Source organism: Panonychus citri, unplaced genomic scaffold (genome assembly GCF_014898815.1).
Source record: "Panonychus citri isolate SS breed McGregor unplaced genomic scaffold, ASM1489881v1 Contig00045, whole genome shotgun sequence".
In the NCBI taxonomy this organism is placed as follows: Eukaryota; Metazoa; Arthropoda; class Arachnida; order Trombidiformes; family Tetranychidae; genus Panonychus; species Panonychus citri.
This window is the reverse complement of record NW_026515450.1, coordinates 164,491-183,715: the sequence shown is the minus strand read 5'-3', so window position 1 is coordinate 183,715 and position 19,225 is coordinate 164,491. Positions and strand designations below refer to the sequence as shown.

The 19,225-nt window shown below is 28.0% G+C and overlaps 1 protein-coding gene and 1 long non-coding RNA gene across 5 annotated transcripts; one reads left to right on the top strand and one right to left on the bottom strand.

Annotated features, from left to right (window-relative positions):
• The first annotated feature begins 10 nt into the window (after positions 1-10).
• Positions 11-19,021, top strand: LOC128398118 (uncharacterized). The gene is given in 4 exon segments (XM_053358939.1): positions 11-451; positions 11,802-11,959; positions 15,821-15,934; positions 15,937-19,021. Coding segments are annotated over 3 exon segments (2,034 nt in total). The 5' UTR covers positions 11-451; positions 11,802-11,869; the 3' UTR covers positions 17,767-19,021.
• LOC128398120 (uncharacterized) lies at positions 2,275-11,290 on the bottom strand. Of its 4 annotated transcripts, none has more exons than XR_008327057.1 (5): positions 10,486-10,639; positions 10,211-10,344; positions 9,697-10,141; positions 9,257-9,449; positions 2,275-8,135 (listed from the first exon to the last, which is right to left on the bottom strand). It is a non-coding gene; the product is annotated as an uncharacterized LOC128398120 (long non-coding RNA). The 4 variants fall into 4 exon arrangements; XR_008327055.1 differs by having other exon boundaries at positions 2,286-4,146; positions 4,253-9,449; positions 10,486-11,290; XR_008327056.1 differs by having other exon boundaries at positions 2,283-9,449; positions 10,211-10,348; positions 10,486-10,629.
• Positions 19,022-19,225: the final 204 nt, after the last annotated feature.

Here is a 19,225-nt window from a genome sequence, read left to right as displayed (position 1 = left end):
GTTTTTCTTGGATGATAATATGATGATGAGAATGATACTGCTCTGATAATCTCCTTTTCATCATCTTAACTGTAGTTGGATTAGTTAATCATTTAGTTTCATTTCGTCTTTTAATCAGCTCAACTTTTTTTTCGCCTTCATCTTCATCGCAACAATTTAGATACATTTTTGACTCGGTGATCATCATTTAGTCACTTTCAAGTTAATTGGACAATAGCCATTGATTGTGTACCTTAATTGTGCTTCTGTGATTTAGTGATTTATGGTAATTGTTGCTGGTTAACATTTTCTTTCCTCTTGGATTTGTTTACAATTAGCAACGATTTTTTTTCGTGAAACTTTCAAAGTGTTTTCATCGGTTTCATCATTATCACATTTGACTCTTAATTGTTTGACACCTTTGGATATTAATTCAGTTTATTGTAAGGCTAATTGTCCCAACCATTAAAAGGTAAGATATGATATCGAAAAATTAAATTGATTGTCAACAACAATTTAAACTCTTTCACTGTTGGTGATTAGTTTTCCCTCCAATTAGTTAACATGTGATGTTGAATTGGTTAATTGTTTGGACTTTAAAATGTTGTAACAACAATTAAATTTACGATTAGCTAATTCCAGTAGTTAATAAAGGAAAAGTTTCTCTTGATTGTTAATTAAAAAAAAATTGAAAATCTTCATGAAATTAGGTTGAAAAATCTATTCACCTTTAAGGGTTTTTCTTGTGATACAATCAGAAATAATCCCAAATAATCAAGGTAATTTTATCCAAGATTGAGGATCAATTTAAAAAGTGATCATCATCATTATCGTGCTTTGAATTTTACAATTAACAAGATTGAAAAATTAACTTACGGCAATTTAATAGTCTCACAAATCAGAAATTATCATCATCGCAATCAACTCAATTAAAAGTACTCTCGATGATAAAATTGATATATTAATACAAATCAGAAATAGTTTTTCCCTTTACCAATCAAATGAATAATAATTAATTATAATTATCAAATCAAATCTAATCTATTTATCAAAAATTAACTACAACAATTAGGGTAACAAACTGATTTAAAACAAGAAGAAATTAATATTATCATGACAATCATAATTAAGAGTGATAAACCTTGAACTTGACATTAACCATAAAGATGTTAGTTAGTTAATTGTTATAACATTGATCCGATTAATTGGTGAAATTGTTTAGGAAAACCAAATGATTATCTTAATCGCGATTATTATTACTCGAAACAATCAATACTGTATATTGATTGATACAGAAAAGTAATAGTAACACAATTGAGCAAATTAGGAAGTAATTTGAGTTAATAACAATTAACAATGTCTTCCGTAGTTGTTGTTTCTTACTATTACAATATTAGTTAATGTGATTACTATTAAACAATCAACAGCTATCAGTTGATTGTGAAAAACATTAACCCATAAAAAAAGATAATAATTTTCAAGATGAAAGATCAGTGAGAAGTGAGAAAGGTGATGATGATGATGATGAAGATAAAGATGATCGTTATTATTATCATCATAAAAAAAGATGATGATTTTCATCATCATTAAGGGTTGATGCCTCTCTTTATGATGATGATGATCATCATGATGATCATGATAAGGTTGGTTCCAGGGTTTTAATGATGTAACTTTTACAAAAGGATTGATTGAATTAACTTACGGATGAAGATGATGATGATGATGATGATGATGATGATGTAGCAAGTGAGCAAAACGTTTCAAGAGTATTCCTAATGATGATGATAATAGTGATGAATTTAACTGGATTAGTGTTCTTATCCAGTGCTACCGATTAGGCTAATTTAGTTTGGAAAAAAAAAGTTTTTTTTCAACTTTTCATTGCGATTCTGTAACTGAGAGGAAGAAGGAAAAAAATTTAAATTGTTATTAATAAATTCACCTGAATTCTGTTTCAATCATCATAATAATATATATTGATTATCCTTCAATGATTCTTGTTAGTTAACCTAATTGTGTTGTTTACTTTGTCGCCTGATACATTGACAATATTGTATATGTGTTTACAATTAAGCAAGTTGATGAACCATTGACAGTTAATGTGTCAACCAAAGGGTTTGATACCATATGAAACGGAAAGTATTGATTGTTGGGTGTCTTGTATCCTCTTTAATCAACAATTAATATTAATCATTGTGATGATTGTTGATTGTCTATTTAGATTGGAAAACAATAATCTTAACTTTTTTTTTGTTTGTTGTTTATTAATTTGGGACAATCCGGGACAATTGTCGTTGATTCAATTCACACAATTAGAGGTGGTGGTTTGTTATTAATACAAAACGAAAACATAATTAACATTATTCACTTGATTGGTAACCCTTATAATCACCATTAATTAGGATTAATTAGCATTACAATTGATCCAATACCACAATTACAACAGTAATTCACCCAATAGATTCACTTTGAACTCATCAAACTTGATCATAAATGATTTTGTATTCACTTGCAATCAATTAAATCTTAATCTAATTGTATCAATGTATTATTAGACTATTAGTTAATTGTTTAAGTGTATAATTGTGAGGGTTAAATCATAGGAAAGTATTTTGGTTCAATAGTTGCAACAATTAAGGTTGTGATTTGGAAAAGTTTTCAACAATCAAATGAAAACATTACATTTGAAGTTGGATGATTTTGATTTAATTGAAATTGGTCAACAATTAAGCCAATGACATCAAGACCTAGTAGGAATTGAAGGGAAGCAATTAGATTAACAATTGGTAATCATAACAATTTGCTTCGTAAGTTTTGAAAGTTAATGGTTTAAGTTTAATTGTTTACCTTATATTTTCTTGGATTTGTTGTTGTTGTTGATTGAATCTATTGATTAGTTGAAAAGTTAATTGTATTAATGGAAAAATTAATAGCTTTTGCTAGAGATTTTAATTGTGGTTTTCTTTTCTTGATCAATCAGCTAAATCACAATGAATTGTGCCCACGATTTCACATCATTTTCAGGTCAAAACGATAATGGACCAATATTAAATTATCTCAATTAAATACTACAGATGACAAGTTGATAACCCTTATCATAACCCTTAATTATGATTAATTAACGCAAAATCTATTCAAATATTATCGACACAATTATGGTAACATAACTGGACCATCAAGATATAATTTGATTGTCTTTTTCAACAGATTCATTCATATGAATCCCTTTCATCAATTGAATCAACAATCAACTCATCAATTGTTGATTCAATTAAAACAAAACGACAACAATAACAATAAGAAAACAATGTATCAAGATGTTACTAATTACTCTCGATGCTTCTTGATTTGCTTTCTAATTGCCAATACATGTAATAATTGTCTAATTGATTAGTTTCGTGCAAAGATAGTTAATTATTTTAGAAAGTTCTGAATCCATGATCACAAAAAATGCCAATAATTGTCTCAAACTCTAGAAAGTGATCTAAAAAGTAAATAATGATTACCAATGATCAATTACAATTGAACAATTTTCGTGATCTAATTTTAAATCAAATTATTGGAAATTGGGTCATATCTTCAATGGTGATTATCTAATTGTTACAATTTAAGAGCTGAAAAGATTAACAAAAGAGAGGAAATATCTTGTTAAATATTGTGATGATTAAAACTTTTTCCTGATTGAATAACATTGAAGATACCAAATAGATGAAGATGCTTGGTAAATAAGCCAATCGATCACCTTAAACCAAAGGTCCACCTAAATTCATTCATAAAAAGGTTAACCTAAGAGATAGAATTGAACATTTCCATGATAATCATCAATCGAGACCAGAGTGATAACTAATGATGAGTCAATATCATCAGGATCATCGATCATCATCATTACGATCTTCCTGTCATCTTAATTTTCTCGGAAAGGAAAAAAAGTTCATCTTTTTAATGAGAATAAAAATTTTCTGTTGTTTTGGAATTGGAAAAAGTGTCCATGATGAAATATCCAAATGAAACTCAGGCCATTGAAGAAAATAAAAGGAAGGAAATTGATGATAATGATGATGATAATTTCCAGTAATCTTCAGTGATGAGAAAGATGAAATGGTTTGTCTGAGTAAATTAGACTCTTTATGTCGCTCTACTGACCTCATGAGGCTTTTTCTTTAAAATCTATTGTAAGAAAAAAAAAGAATAATAATAATATAATGAATAGATTCTGAAGAGAAAGCATTTTTCATGAACATTCATTTTATCTTCATTCTGTATACATACTTACCTGAGCGTCTTTTCATGTGAAGACAGGTAGCTAATAATAATAAGTTGATTCGAAATGAAATTTTACCTTGAATCCTTTGCTTCTTCTTCCTTTTTTTTCTTTTCATCTTCATCTTTATCTTCCATTTACCTTTCTTCTATTATCTTCCTTTTCTTTCTGTATCACCTTCATTATCATTATCATCTTCTTTCTCTTCTTCTTCTTCTTGTTAGCATCTTCATCTTTCCATTATAACATATGATATGTAATTCATTAATAGTCTCTCTTAAGAAAACTCTAATTAATCTTTAGTATCCAAGGAAACAACATGAAGATAAAGATGATAATGATGATGATGATGATGATGATAAAAGATATTATGAAGAGAAAAGGGCAGAGTTTTAATTTATCTTCCATCTTTTCAACCTTGTTGTATATTAATTAGAAGATGAAAACAGTGACATTGACCATCTTCATCTTACACACTATGTTTGACCATCACTCAGGATAATCTTCAGGAGCGTTACCAGGTCAATCTTGTCACTAACTAGTGTTTATCTTAATCATCATCATAATAAAGATAATTTAAATCATCTTCGTAATCGATTAAACCTGGTTACCTGTTGACCAAACAAAGAAGAGAGAAAACTTTTTTTTTAGAAAAACAGTTACGTGAAGAAAAGTAAACAGATGATGGTCAGTTTTTCTTCCTCTTACAAATTAGAAAAACGAACACAATGAAAGAGAGAGAGAGATAGAGAGAATATGACAAATTGATGAAGATAAATTAAGAATCATCACCAAGAAATGAAGACTAACGGTAATCACGCATATACAGAGTAGAAAATACCGAGTTACTACCGTTAGGAACATGGTAATTTCTCATCAACAGTTTCTCACATTTGATGAATATGATGATGACTTAATTTCAATGAGAACACAGAAAATTGAATAAAACAATTAGACGACAATTAACGCGATTGAGAAGAAGAAAATTTCACCAACCAAAATGAGCGATAAAAGTTCACTTTAAATATAATAGCAATTTATCTTATTCTCACTCTACTGTTTACATTTCAAGTTCGATAAATGAGATCGTAATTAAAATTCGAACAATTTGTGAGTTCGATCAATAGAAAGAAGAAAGAAAATGAATCCAATCTAAAACAGAGAAGAAAAAAAAATCCAATTTCTGTTAATCATACTTCTCATTAATTAGTTAATCAGTTTTGTTGAAAATTCTTTTCCATGTTGACCAATCCTTAATTCTGTTGTTATTTAGACTCAATCAACATGATTCTTTTTCTTCATTGATAATCAGAGAATTAATTCCTTCTCATGTTTAATTTTCTTTCATAATTATTCAATATTAATCAGAGAAAAACATGATTACCAATATAAAGTTTTATTCCTCTTCCTTGTAATATAATTTATCTTTCAATTTCTTTGTTTTATCCTTAAAGAGAATCAGTAAAACCTTTTAAAGGGAAAACAAAGATTATCCTTTTAAATAATCTTCTTTCTCTTTTTTCTATTGTTAATTGTTACTAAATTGTTCTTTTAATACAATTCAATCAATCTAATTAACTGTGCTAATAACATTCTAACTAAATACTATTAAGAGAAAAAGAGAAAAGAACAAAACTTTTCATTGATAACAACCATCTAGACGAAGGATAAACATACACACCTAAAGACTTTAACCCTTCAACATGTAAACACTTTTTTACCGTTATAATCATCATCTACCATCATCATCATCATCATCAACAACAATGTAAACATGATGATCATCTTGTCCTTTTAACATTGATATTGTTTAATAATCAAATTTAAATCCTCTTTTCCTGATCATCTATTGAATGGTATTTTAATCCGTTATATTTTCAAGCCAGTTAGAGAGATGAGATCATAAATTTTTAAAGCGGATTAAGATCAAGAATACAATAAATATCCTCACGTATCAAAATGATGATGATAATGATGATGATGATGAAGTAAAGTGATAAAGGTTGATTCAACTTCCCTGTGTTGGTGTTTCCAATATAATATTTTCATTCACCATCATCACACTGAGCGTTTATTAGGTGGATTCATCATCTTCCTCACAACCGGATCTTCATCTTTATCGTTTCTCCCTTTAGATTTAATATTTTTTAAACATATATTTTAAATCTTCATCTTTAGGACCCAATTTACATGAGAGAGAGAGAGAGATGAAGATCAAATCATGATTGAATTGTGTGTAAATCAAATGATAATCATTCTGAAAACTTGATTCACAATCAGAGAGAGAAAAACGGAATAAACAAAATTTGGAATCTGTCAAAAACAGATTGGATAATTAGTTAATCATATTCAAGTTAATACATATATTTATAATCTTGTTGGTGTCAGTGATTTAAATCAAGATCAAAATATTTTTTTTCTCATTCAAAACGCCTCAGGGCCAAATTATCATCAGCTGAGTTACATAAACAACAAGTGATGAGTATGATTGAAAAGTAATAACAACAAAAGAAACCACAGTTTAATTGATTTAATTAATTACAATTTAAATTAATTGTTTATTTTCATTTCTTTTTTTTTTACTGAAAATAAAGTTAATTAACTGAATAGTTAATTGTTTACAATCAGTGACCTGAGTTTGAATATAAATCTGTTGAAACCACAACAAATCAGCGACGATTTAAATTGAAGAAAAAAAAATTCAACCAATTAACATACAATTAAAGGGCTATTTTAATTGTTACCTTGCTTTTTATTAACATAATTAATTGCTGTTGATGTTTAATTGTTAATTTCAAATTGCAGATAAACTTAATGTTTGATTTATTTGTAAAAATAAAATTTTATTGAAAACTCAACAAACAATTAGAGTCAATCATTAATTTTTTAATTACTCATTTCTAATTGTGAATAAATGATTGATCAAAAGTCTTAATTAATCAAGATGATTAACCTTTCGCACCCAAGAATTAAATTTGCTCAATTTAAATTTCATTTGTTTAAAGGCTTTCAAATTAAGGGGTTTGAGATTGATTAAAATATTTACTGGAATCACATTAAATCAAATTAACCCTTAATTACTGGATTAAATTAGTTAATCTAATTTAGAATACAGAAAATGAAATTTCAAGATAATTTTCCAATAAAAAAAGTATCAGGATACAATTTGAACATTAAATTTGTCGAAACTTTAACGAGTAACAATTAAGTAAATGATTTATAAATTATTTAATTACTATTATCATGACAATTATCATATAAATGTGATAATCAAACTCAATCCAATTAACATAAGAAATACATAAGAGGTTAAGGATTAGGGTTTGGGATTAAAGGTAAAAGTTGGATTAATAGAATTGTTTTGTTTTTCTCTAACAATTTAAACTTTCCTATTATTGTTAACACTCTTGTGGATTAAATTACATACAATTAATACATGGAATTAGCTTAGTCAACTGAGCGTGAAAAAAGTTTACGCTCTGGTTAAACCCCTGAGGCGGTTTTCTCGTAGAAACTTTTTCTTTTACTTTGTATTTAGAATACAATATAACCTAAGAAAAGAAAGAGAAAAATGAAAGGCGTTTTCATCTTCTCTTTCTTTTCTTTCTTTTGTTCATCATCATCAGAATAAATATACTTTTGGACACAATAAAACTGACCTTCTTTAAATTGTTACAATTAAATTAAATCTTTTACTTGGCTTTGATTTTGGTTAAGAGGTCAGAAAATTTTTTCTTGGCTTTGGTTTCCATGTTGATTAGTTAATTGTTTCCTTCCTGGTTGATTAATTTTAGCTCTTGATGGTCCATTTGAAAATCATTTGATTAATTGTTTCGGTTTATCTTGTCGATGGTTTAATCATTACAATTAATCTGCATGTTTGATTGTTGCAAATCTGTAAAGATAATTAGATGATTAATTTTACGCTAAAGTTAAGCTTGGGATAGAAAATCAATTTCATCAGCTAATCAGCTGATAATTAATAATCATTTTGTTGTTAGATTGAAATCATTGACTAATCACTTTACCCTGAGGTTTTAAATTGTTAATTGTAAATATTTTCATTTGCAATTGATTATTTTTAAATGATGATTGGCGATTTTTAATTAAAAATTTACATTCATTTCTAAATTTAGTTTAAAACCTAAGAGACTAAATTTAAAGAAAGACTGGAAAACAATTAATAATGTTAATTGAAGGCTGATAAATTATTACAATTAACGGGATAAAATTTTTATGTCAATTTAAAGTTAATCATAGTTATCATAAAGTTACCACGTTAACAGTTAATGATAATTGTTGATTCAGATTCTTTGGGAAAAAAATTTGTCAACATTCACATACTATTCAGTTAATTGAATTAAACTTTTCTTCACCAGTTAATTGTTATCATATATATACTGGTGATTAGTTAATCATGTCACTAGGCATAAATACAGACAGAATTAACAAATCATGAATATGGGAATGAGAATAATTAATTTCTTATTACCAGTTACTAATAATAATTGTAAGCAAGTTAATCTTATTATTAGTTAACAGGTGAAGAAAATTAATTTTCCTAATCATTGAGAATGAAGTTAATCAATTTCAATTGATAGTAATGATTAAGTGTTATGAAAATGATAATGGTTGTAATCTAATTTTAACAATATAAGGGTTTAAGTAAATAGGATTAGAATTGACCTAGACTTGGAAATATTAATTTCTAAATTGTGATTTGAATCAACGATAATGATAATGAAGTTTCTTACAATCAACAACAACCTAATTTGATTAAGGATTGATCAAGATGGAGAAAAAAAATTTTATAAACTAAGTGTTGTCGTCCATTGAAGGGTAAATTGTTTGAGTCAGATAATAGTTATTATATCAACAACAACAACAACAACAACCCTTAATTGTGACAATCAAAGTTTTTGTCAACAAATTAAGGATTACAATACAAAGCCAAGAAAAGGTCAAGGGTAAGTGATGATCATATTCAACCAATTTTTTTTGTCACTTCTTATTCACTTGAATGTGTCCATGTCAATGTTAGTGTATCGATTTTTTCACATGGAAGATCACTTTTCGGTTCCGTTGATTGATCTTGACTTCTTTGGCTAACTATCAGTAGTTAAAATGTTATCATTGATTCCCAATAAGTTGTAATCAAGTTGATTGTAAATCCAATCATCATGTATTGCGATGTTCTGATGATGGTGACCTGGAAAATTAAATTTGATAACAAAGCTATTAATGGATATTAGAATTGAGAAGGAAAAAAAAATAAATGTTTCTCCTTTTTTTGTGATATTCATTAAATCAATTGATTTGATTGTTGTCACATCAATTTGATTGATAAGTTGACAGTTTTCTGTTGAAATTGAATGTTTAACTTTCACTGGGAAACATGAATACAACAATTAATAATACATTTGGGTTACTAAGTATATAGAAATAATCAGATTTACCTGAAAGAATTTGAATCTTTTTTTGTTTTGTTTTTCGCAATCAATTTACTGATTAATTTAGAGGTGAAAAATTTGATTAAACTGATTGGGATGAAAAAATTAACTCACATAACTGGTGATCATGTTTCTTCATGATAACCAAGTTTCTTCAAGTCAAGTTATCTTCATACACTTTGTATCTATAACCAATTAATCAAAGTTACTCTTATCATCATCATCGCCATGATCATCACCAGGATCATCATCACAGTTATCTTTTATCATCATAATCATTTGACTCTTTCATTTGATGGATTATCGCCAAACACAATCGCGCTTAAAGTACATTTTAAAAATACCAACAGTGGTTTGGTCCAAATGTCTGTACTATTTGTATAAACGGACTGGTCAGTAATTCAAATGGAATCAAGTGTAAGAATAGAAAGAGCAGAAAAAAAAGAAGATTCTACAAAAAAGAGAATAAAAGAGAAAATAAATAAAAAGAATAATTTCAAATTAAAGGTTGATTACTTACTCTCTAAAGTATTGTGATGATGATGATTAAGATTGTTGTAGATAAATTGATGATGTCTGATAATCATTAGACTATACTGATGAAAATACCTTTTAACATCACGCTGAGATTATCCAGTTACCATTATCAACCGTCTAACTTGACCAATAGATATCATATCACAATTAAAAAAGAAATGAAAGAGAGAGAGAGAGAGAAATAATTAACGGTCAAGGGGAACAAAAAGAAAACGCCAATATAGACAAACGCCAAAGAAGAAAACGATTAATATTTACCTGTAATTCCAGAAAAGATTCACCTTCTTCTCCATCATCAATTACAATCAAACATCGAGAGAAAAGTCCAATCAATTAAATCACAATTAACCTTTCAAGAGAATTAAATTTAAATGAGTTTCATCTAATTGAAAGAAAATGAGATTATGGAAGGAAAAGAAAAAAAATTTGAGGGAATCACCATGGAAACGAATGTGTTGAGAGGGAAAAAGAAAATAATTAAACTTTTTATTCTCTCGATGTTTGATTACAATTATCGACAATTTAAGATCAGTTGGACATTCTCATTGGTCAATGAAAAGGTAACAATTTCACCCGAGGCCAAATTAATGCTGGTTATTATTAAATCGCCATTCGGATGTAGATAACAATCAGTTAATTGTGATAACAATAATAATAGATTATGAATCTTTGTTTATCAACTACTGTTTCTTTATTTACTTTTTGTTTTCTTTCATCATCTTGAATAGTTTTAATATCTTTTACAGTTAATGACCCACTTTCTCCTTGACCTTCATCTCCATCATCATCATCATCATCAATTCTTGTTCATCATCATTCAATATAATTATCGTTTGCAACAATTTGTCTTCAATTAGCCTTCCACCCTTGTGATAGTTATTACTTTGTTTAACTTTTTCTGTATGTTATCATCACCGTTACACTGATTGTTTGTTGATTAAATTGTTACCCTTCAATTTAATCTAATTATTTTATCAGTTTACAATCAACTGTATTACAATACACAATTACAGATTGTAATTGTAATTGTTTCAATTGCATCAACAAAATGATATGTTGGAGTTTTTTTTTTCATTTCCTTCCCGTTTTTTTAAATCAACAAAAATTCAGAAAATAATCAATTTAAATTGTTAATCATTTCTAACATGTAAGATTAACAAACGTTAATTGTTAAGTATCACCATTAATTTAATCAAATGTCAACCTAATGGGTTAAATTATTATCATTATTAACCTAAACCTGTTGATTCTGGTGATTAATAAACTTGATTGAGCTTTTTTTTATACTTTTCTGACAACAAATGATTAATATTAATCAATGATAATCACTAATCATTAACTTAATTGTAACACTTATTGATGATTTAACTGTCAAGTAAATCATTACTATAAAATATACTAAATATTACTCTCCTAATCTCCTAACCATAGTTAATCACTAGCTCTTAATTATTTTACACCCTTTACAATCAAATTAATCAATCCAACAACAATTTATTCTGATTCCTAAATGAAAATTGTAACAATTTGATTTAATTATGTTCTTATTTTTTTTTCCATCTATTCCTTTTCAGAACAAAGTGTTCGGGCTGATTTCCATGAGAAACGAATCATCATTAACTAATCATCACAATCAACCATCATGAGGAAGATAATATTTAACTCTTATTACCTCAACAATTTACCGATCATCAATATGATCACCATCATCATCATCATCTTATTAGTCAAGGTAAATAAATTGTTTCGTTGTTTACAGTAATCATCATCCTAATCAGAATTAAAACCAACAATTAAAAACCAATCGAATCAAAAACAAGTCAAACAAATTGGATAATAAGTTTTCCTTTAACAATTAAAGTACAAATCAAATAATCAAATTGTAATAGTAACAATTTACTTTATCCAAAGAAACATGATTGATTATAAACTAATTTAACTGATTATTTCACCTTCATCAACAATCATGATTTAAGGAACGAGACAAAATTTTCATTATCATAATTAAATATCACCACAATTTAAGTGTCTGATTTAATAATGTGATTAATTTAATTGTAATCAACATTAACCACAGGAAGATGTTTAGTTTAATCAAGTTTGTTGATTAAAATGACACCAAATTTATGTATACAATTTAACTCTATCATGAGAATTTAAATTTCTGTTGATCATTTTATGATAATATGATTAAATTGTTGTTAAATTTGTTCCTGATCATGACAATCATAATGATAAATATACTTGATTAAACATCACCATGATTAGGTCAATCTTTTTTTTTATATTCATGATTAAGATTAACGATTGGGTGAAATAAGATTATTAATAATAATAGTGATTTCTTATCAACATTAACCGTTAGAACTGAATCAGTAAATTGTTGAGATTGTATTTAGTTAAATTGTTAGATTAGGAACAAGTTTTTTCCGCCATTCCAATCATGATTAACATGTATCAACCTTTTCCATTGTGATTATATTGTCTCAACTGATCAGTTGATTACAATCAAATCAATTCATCTTTTTTTTTCTCATTCAATTGATTTTCTGTTCTGACAACTATTGATTAACATAATCAATAAATAACAATAAGATTTAATCTGCTTGACCATTGATCAACTAGTTAATTTAAATCACTGTTAGTGGTAACAATCAATGAAGAAGATGATTGATTTTATCTGATAACGTATTTATCATTAATCACACAATCAAACAATTTCCGAGTTAAATTGTTTCTTGATTGTGATTTCAAGGTAAAAGGGAAACAGCAACAATAATGATTGACAATCAATTCACTTAAATATAAATTGTTGATAACAATTTACTATCAATCCTTTTTTTTTGCTGTTTAATAAGTTAAATTAATCAATATATTAATAAACAAAACAAAAACACTCCCAATGATTAGTTGATTTAGTTTCACATGGAAATTAATTAACTTTCATGATAATATTATTTTCTCATAAACTGTTAATTGTTTACTTTCAACAACAATTAACTATTTGTCCGCATCTAAGTTTAGCTTTGGTTGAGATGATAGAGAAAAATTTACTAATTGTTGATTGTGACAATTTAACTTTTTCTCGTTGGTGACAATGAGATTTAAAACAGTTGATTAACTAAATTGGTAAAAAGTAAATTATTATAAATAATTAACATGATTTCTAAATTATATCTCTTCAGGTCATTCTCACAATTAATTTAATCACGTCAACATCAACAAGTCAAACAATATAACAATAAACCTGAGAATCAGAACAAGACAATTTAAAATTGTCAACATAATCATCATGATTAACTTAATCAACTAACTCTTTTTTTTTCATCATCAACACTATTATTAATGATTAAAGTGTTGCAATGAAATTAGAATACAACAATTTAAAGTTAATCAGTTTAAATTGTTGTTGATAATAATAACAATATGTATCGTCATGGTGATATCAATTGAAATAGAGATCACTTTGATTAAGATGATTAACTTTAATTTAATTTAAATTGGTTAAACATGATAACTGAACATTAATCATCTTCGGTGGTCAGTTGAGTCCAACTTTTAAATAGCCTGAGGGCAAAAACAAATATCTTAATCCAACAAAGTGTTTGTAAAAAAATAGGTCTACCTAATTTCATTTGAAAAGATTAATTTAAGGATAATTAATTAAAAGACAATATTAGTGATGATTAAGAAAAAGTTTTAATCATTTTGAATGAAGTGATTGAGAAAACAATTAAATCGGTAAAGTAAACAATTTACAATTAGTTGATTAAAAAGTTTGTAATTCTAATAGGAATTGGTAAAGTTTTTTTTCTCCAACTAATGATAATTAATTAGAATCAAATTAACCACAATAACTAAATTATTTCTAAATTGTTCTAATTACTTGGAGTTAAAAATTAAATATCAACTAATTAATTCTGATCAAAATTAGTAATTTTGATTAAACACAAGCCCATCTAATCAACCCTTACAATGATGTATCTAATTGTTGATACAATTAACTGATAGATTGTTAATATTATCTGTTTATATTTAATTTACTACTACTACTATTTGCTAACAATTAACTAATTGTGCTGATAAGTAAATTTTATCAATTACAACATGTAAATAAATGGCAAACCCTAATGAATAAGGTAACAAGTAACATCTAATTACAGGTTAGTTAGTTGATTATGATTAAAATTAACAATCAAGGTAAAGGGTCAAATCAGTACTGATGATGAAAATTGTTTTATTACAAGTTAATTGTTATAAAGTTAATGATAATTTACTGAATTGAATTGCAATTGATCAAATTATAAAGTAGCTTAAAATGTTAACTGTTTCAAGATGAAGTTAATTCATCAATTTGATTGTGACATTGATCATGATCATCATCAGTTGATAATCATGTATATCAACTAGCAGATAATTTGATTGAGTGAAAAAAAAATGAACGTGAATTTGGACTTATCATAATCTAAATCTTCCTTGATTATGATGATAATCATCAATATAATTTAACGATAACTGAATTAATTTGATGAAATAATCTTTGTACAAGTAGACATTTGGTTCATTCAACTTTTTTACCTTTCGATTTGATTGTTGATGGTCAGTATTTCGAGTTGTCCAGTTGCAATGGTCACTTAATTGTTAATCAAATTCAAGGTTTTACAATCAAAGTGTGAAAGCAAAAATTAACGAGAGCGTTACAATTATAATCATGATGATGATTGAGACAAAATATTAGAAAGTCCGACCCGTTAATTGTTTATTATCATGAGAAAGTAAATGATGGTCATGGTGTTGGTCATCTTCATATCAGAATATCTCCTCTCTCTCTCTCTCCTTTGATTTAACTATTTTTCTTCAAAAATAGAATTTAAAATCTTAGTGAGAGAGAGTGAGAGAGTAAATATAATAATTAGTTAATGAAATAAGTTTCTTTCAGCTATTTAATTAACTAGTTAACTGAGTATAACAATAGCAATCACGTTACCATGAATTAAATGTTTCATATCAACGTGTATTTGGACATTCAACTCATAATAGATTGAACCTGATATTCAGGTAAAAGGTAAAAAGATTAAGCAAAAATTAACTACTCACCTTAATTTCTTATATTTAATTTACTTTTTATGAGCCAGTTTTTTGACCTCATCTTAGCCTTTTACAGTTAATCGCGTTGTTGTTGCTTCTTCTTGGTTACACTTAACATTTACAGTAATTTATTTAATTTATCTTCTAATATCAACAACAATTAATAAGTAGATAGAGTAATTATATTAGCTAGTGAATATAAATAGATTTTCATTTCTGTGATAATCAAGAAAAAAATTTAGATAAATCAACTTGATATCAAAATCGATAATTTTTCAAGTTTAATATATTGATAATAATGAAGATTATTAATCAATCGGTTTTGATTGTTGTCTGTGATTATTGTTTTTAATTTGATTTTGATTTTGGTAATAAAAGGGATTAAACTGTTTTCTATTACAATCCAATTGTTTTCCGTGTATTTGTTTACTGATTGTTACATTTAACTGTCAAAGAAAATTTAATTGATTGTTTTGTTTTTCTAATTCGTTTTCGATATGTTCAGATTAACGATGCCAAAGAGATTGATAGTAAAACTGATCTTCTTCAGGAAGAATCTTCTGCCGCTGGTGAGCTATTTGCTGAACATCGAGCGCATCCCAGTTCTGTTAAGGTGGAAGTGGTAAACAGCCTCCGGTCACTGCAGTTCAACCCGCTGGCGGGAATGAACTTTGGCCTCTTGGTCGTAGCGAGTCACCGCAGATTAAAAATATAAACGTCAAGTGTGAAAAGAATCACATGAAGGTCAATATTGAATTCGATCGACCTTTCTATGGAATGATATTTTCAAAGGGTCACTATTCGGATACTAAATGTGTCCACCTTGCCCCTGGAACAGGTCAATTGGTCACTTCATTTGATATCTTTCTTGGAGCCTGTGGTATGACCTCTTCAGACCAGGCATCTTTTGGAACTGGTCGACCTGGAAGTGGACTTTACATTGAGAACACAATTATAATCCAATATGACCCTCAAGTCCAGGAAGCTTGGGATCAGGCGAGGAGACTTCGTTGTACTTGGTACGATTTTTACGAGAAATCAGTTACTTTCAGGCCGTTTGATGTCGACATGATGGACGCGGTAACAGCAAATTTCCTTGGTGATAATATTCAATGTTGGATGCAAATCCAAGCCGGTAAAGGTCCATGGGCTTCCGAGGTAACGGGAATCGTTAAAATTGGCCAGACAATGACCATGGTCTTAGCGATTAAAGATGATGAGAATAAGTTTGACATGTTGGTTCGTAATTGTGTCGCTCACGATGGTAAACATCAACCCATCCAACTGGTGGACGATTATGGTTGCGTTGTCCGACCCAAGATAATGTCCAAATTTCAAAAGGTCAAAAATTTCGGTACCTCGGCAACCGTAGTTTCCTATTCCTATTTCCAAGCATTCAAATTTCCCGACTCAATGAATGTCCACTTCCAATGCGTTATCCAAGTTTGTCGCTACGAATGCCCTGAACCTAAATGTTCAGGTTCGATAACTGGTTCTGAGTTACCCTTCCCTGGACAAATCAAAGGTGGAACAGCATCAAGTGAATCAATTAATCCTCGAGATCCCTCGCTAATCGCAGTCTCCCCATCGACCTCACTCGAAACCGATGAGACAAGTTTACATGTTGATCGAGTTCCCTCTCCACCAACATTATCCTCAACAATTGGATCAGCTAATCACTTCCTTGATCCAACCAAAATGACAATGCTTAAAATCCCAACAGGTTATCCAAATGGATCACCTTATCCTCCAGACATGTTCCTAAATCGTCATGGAGATGGATTAACAATCAATGAATATTCATCAACACCCAATTCATTAAACAATTTAACCCTCTCTTCAAACAGCACCAATAATAGTAAACGTAAACTACCAAATGTCTCATCAATCGGAGGAATGCCAAGATCAACCAATTTATATCGAAACGATTATAATCACAATCGTAGCTCATCAAGAAATAGGCAACGAAATCGTCGACAAACATTATCATCATCATCATCATCTTCTTCTTCATTATCTTCATCATCACCTCGTTACACTGATATTAAAACTGAGAAGATAATCCGAGTTGTAGCTCCCGGTGACGTTTCTTTTAATCTTCCAACATCAAATGATGAAGAATCGGGTAATCTAACGATCGTTGATGTTTTATCAAATTCAAACTCAGAACCAGTTAGTTTACTTTGTATGTCGACAACTAATTTCATGATTTGTTTAATCTCCTTAATCCTAATCCTTTGCATGTCAACATTAATCGCTGCATTTTTCTACCTTCGCCTGAGGGCTTATTCTCAGTGTAAAAAGGGTAAAATGATCAATGGTTTATCATCATCTTCATCACCTTCATCAACATCTTCTTTTTTCACAAATTCAACCACAACCGGAACCGGAACAACATTTGATGAGTACAATAAAGTTGCTACACTGCAAAAGTTTCACTTTCCAAGGTAAACTTGATTTCCAATGAAGTTTTCACAGGATTAAATGGATTACCATCCAATAAACAACACTTTAGAATCTTTAATTTAAACCAATTATAGGAATCAAAACAATCAGCTAAAAGAAAATTTAATTCAACTTTTAAATTGTTGGTGGTTTTCATCATCTTCAATCATCATCATCATCAACAACATAATCATCATCGCCATAATCATCAACATCATCATCTTCATCTTCTCATCAGCAATAGAACAACAAAAAGAGCAATTTGTTTAATTCTTATTAATTGTAATGACAATTAAATTACAATAATTAAGATGTGAATTAATCCTGAATCTTCAGGATTGTGATGATTTAATTTGATTAATGTTTTATTATCCTTGTTTATTTTTTACACAATCACGTTAATGTTAATTGTTTTGATAGATTTATCTGTTTGTTTGTTGATATATGTTAATGTTAATCAGCTAATTTTAATCATAATGTTTACCAATTTATCACAATCAACAGAAAACTTTTAAATTGTTTCCCGTAACAATTTACTGAGTACCAAAGTTTTGTTGTTGTTGTTGTTTTATTATGAAAACAAATTGATTAGGTTTTTGAAACAAATACAATCAAATTTAGGTTAAATTGGTTAAGTTAAACATTATAATTAGCTATTAATAATAACAATTAAATTACCTTTACTAATGAGATGTTTTTGCAATTGATTGATTAAATCAATCAAAGAGAATCAATTTTCCTAATTTATGTTAATCCTTTACAATTAACCAACTTTTATCATTAAGTTAATTATAATATGTACTAGATGAAAGTTATTATATTATTTAAGAAATGATTAGTTATTTTTGCCGCTTAATTGTTACAATTTATGTAAACAACAATCAAACCCCCTCCTACACACACACATAAACATTGTAAACGATTATGATTAAGATGATTGATGATAAATCATCAAAGTAATTAATCTTAATTGATCTGATATAACCAAATTAACCACCAGTGATACAAAAATAAAACCATCAACAACAATTAACATCAATCACAGACAAAGATGAACCAATCAACTGTAATCAAAGTATTCAAGTAATTAACTTGAACTATTTAATTGTTATGATAATCATTTTAATTGTAATGCTTTGTGTTTTAAATGATATTAATCATTTCGCCAAAAATATTGTTGATCAAAAATTTCCGAGCACAGAAGCAAAAACTAAAGGTTAATTATTACAATTAAAAAAAGTGTAAAAATTAAACAATTTAACGAAATTGACAAATTCTCAATCTAATTTCAATCAAATAATTGGCTTCATTAATTAATAGGTTATCGGGACAACAATTAACAGATGAGTTGGGATGATTAGTGTTAATCAAATTAAATCCATCAGTAAATCAGTGAATCAAAACTTAACTAATCAATAGTTTAGTTTTTGATTTAGATCAATTTGATTAACACTTTTTTTTTCTT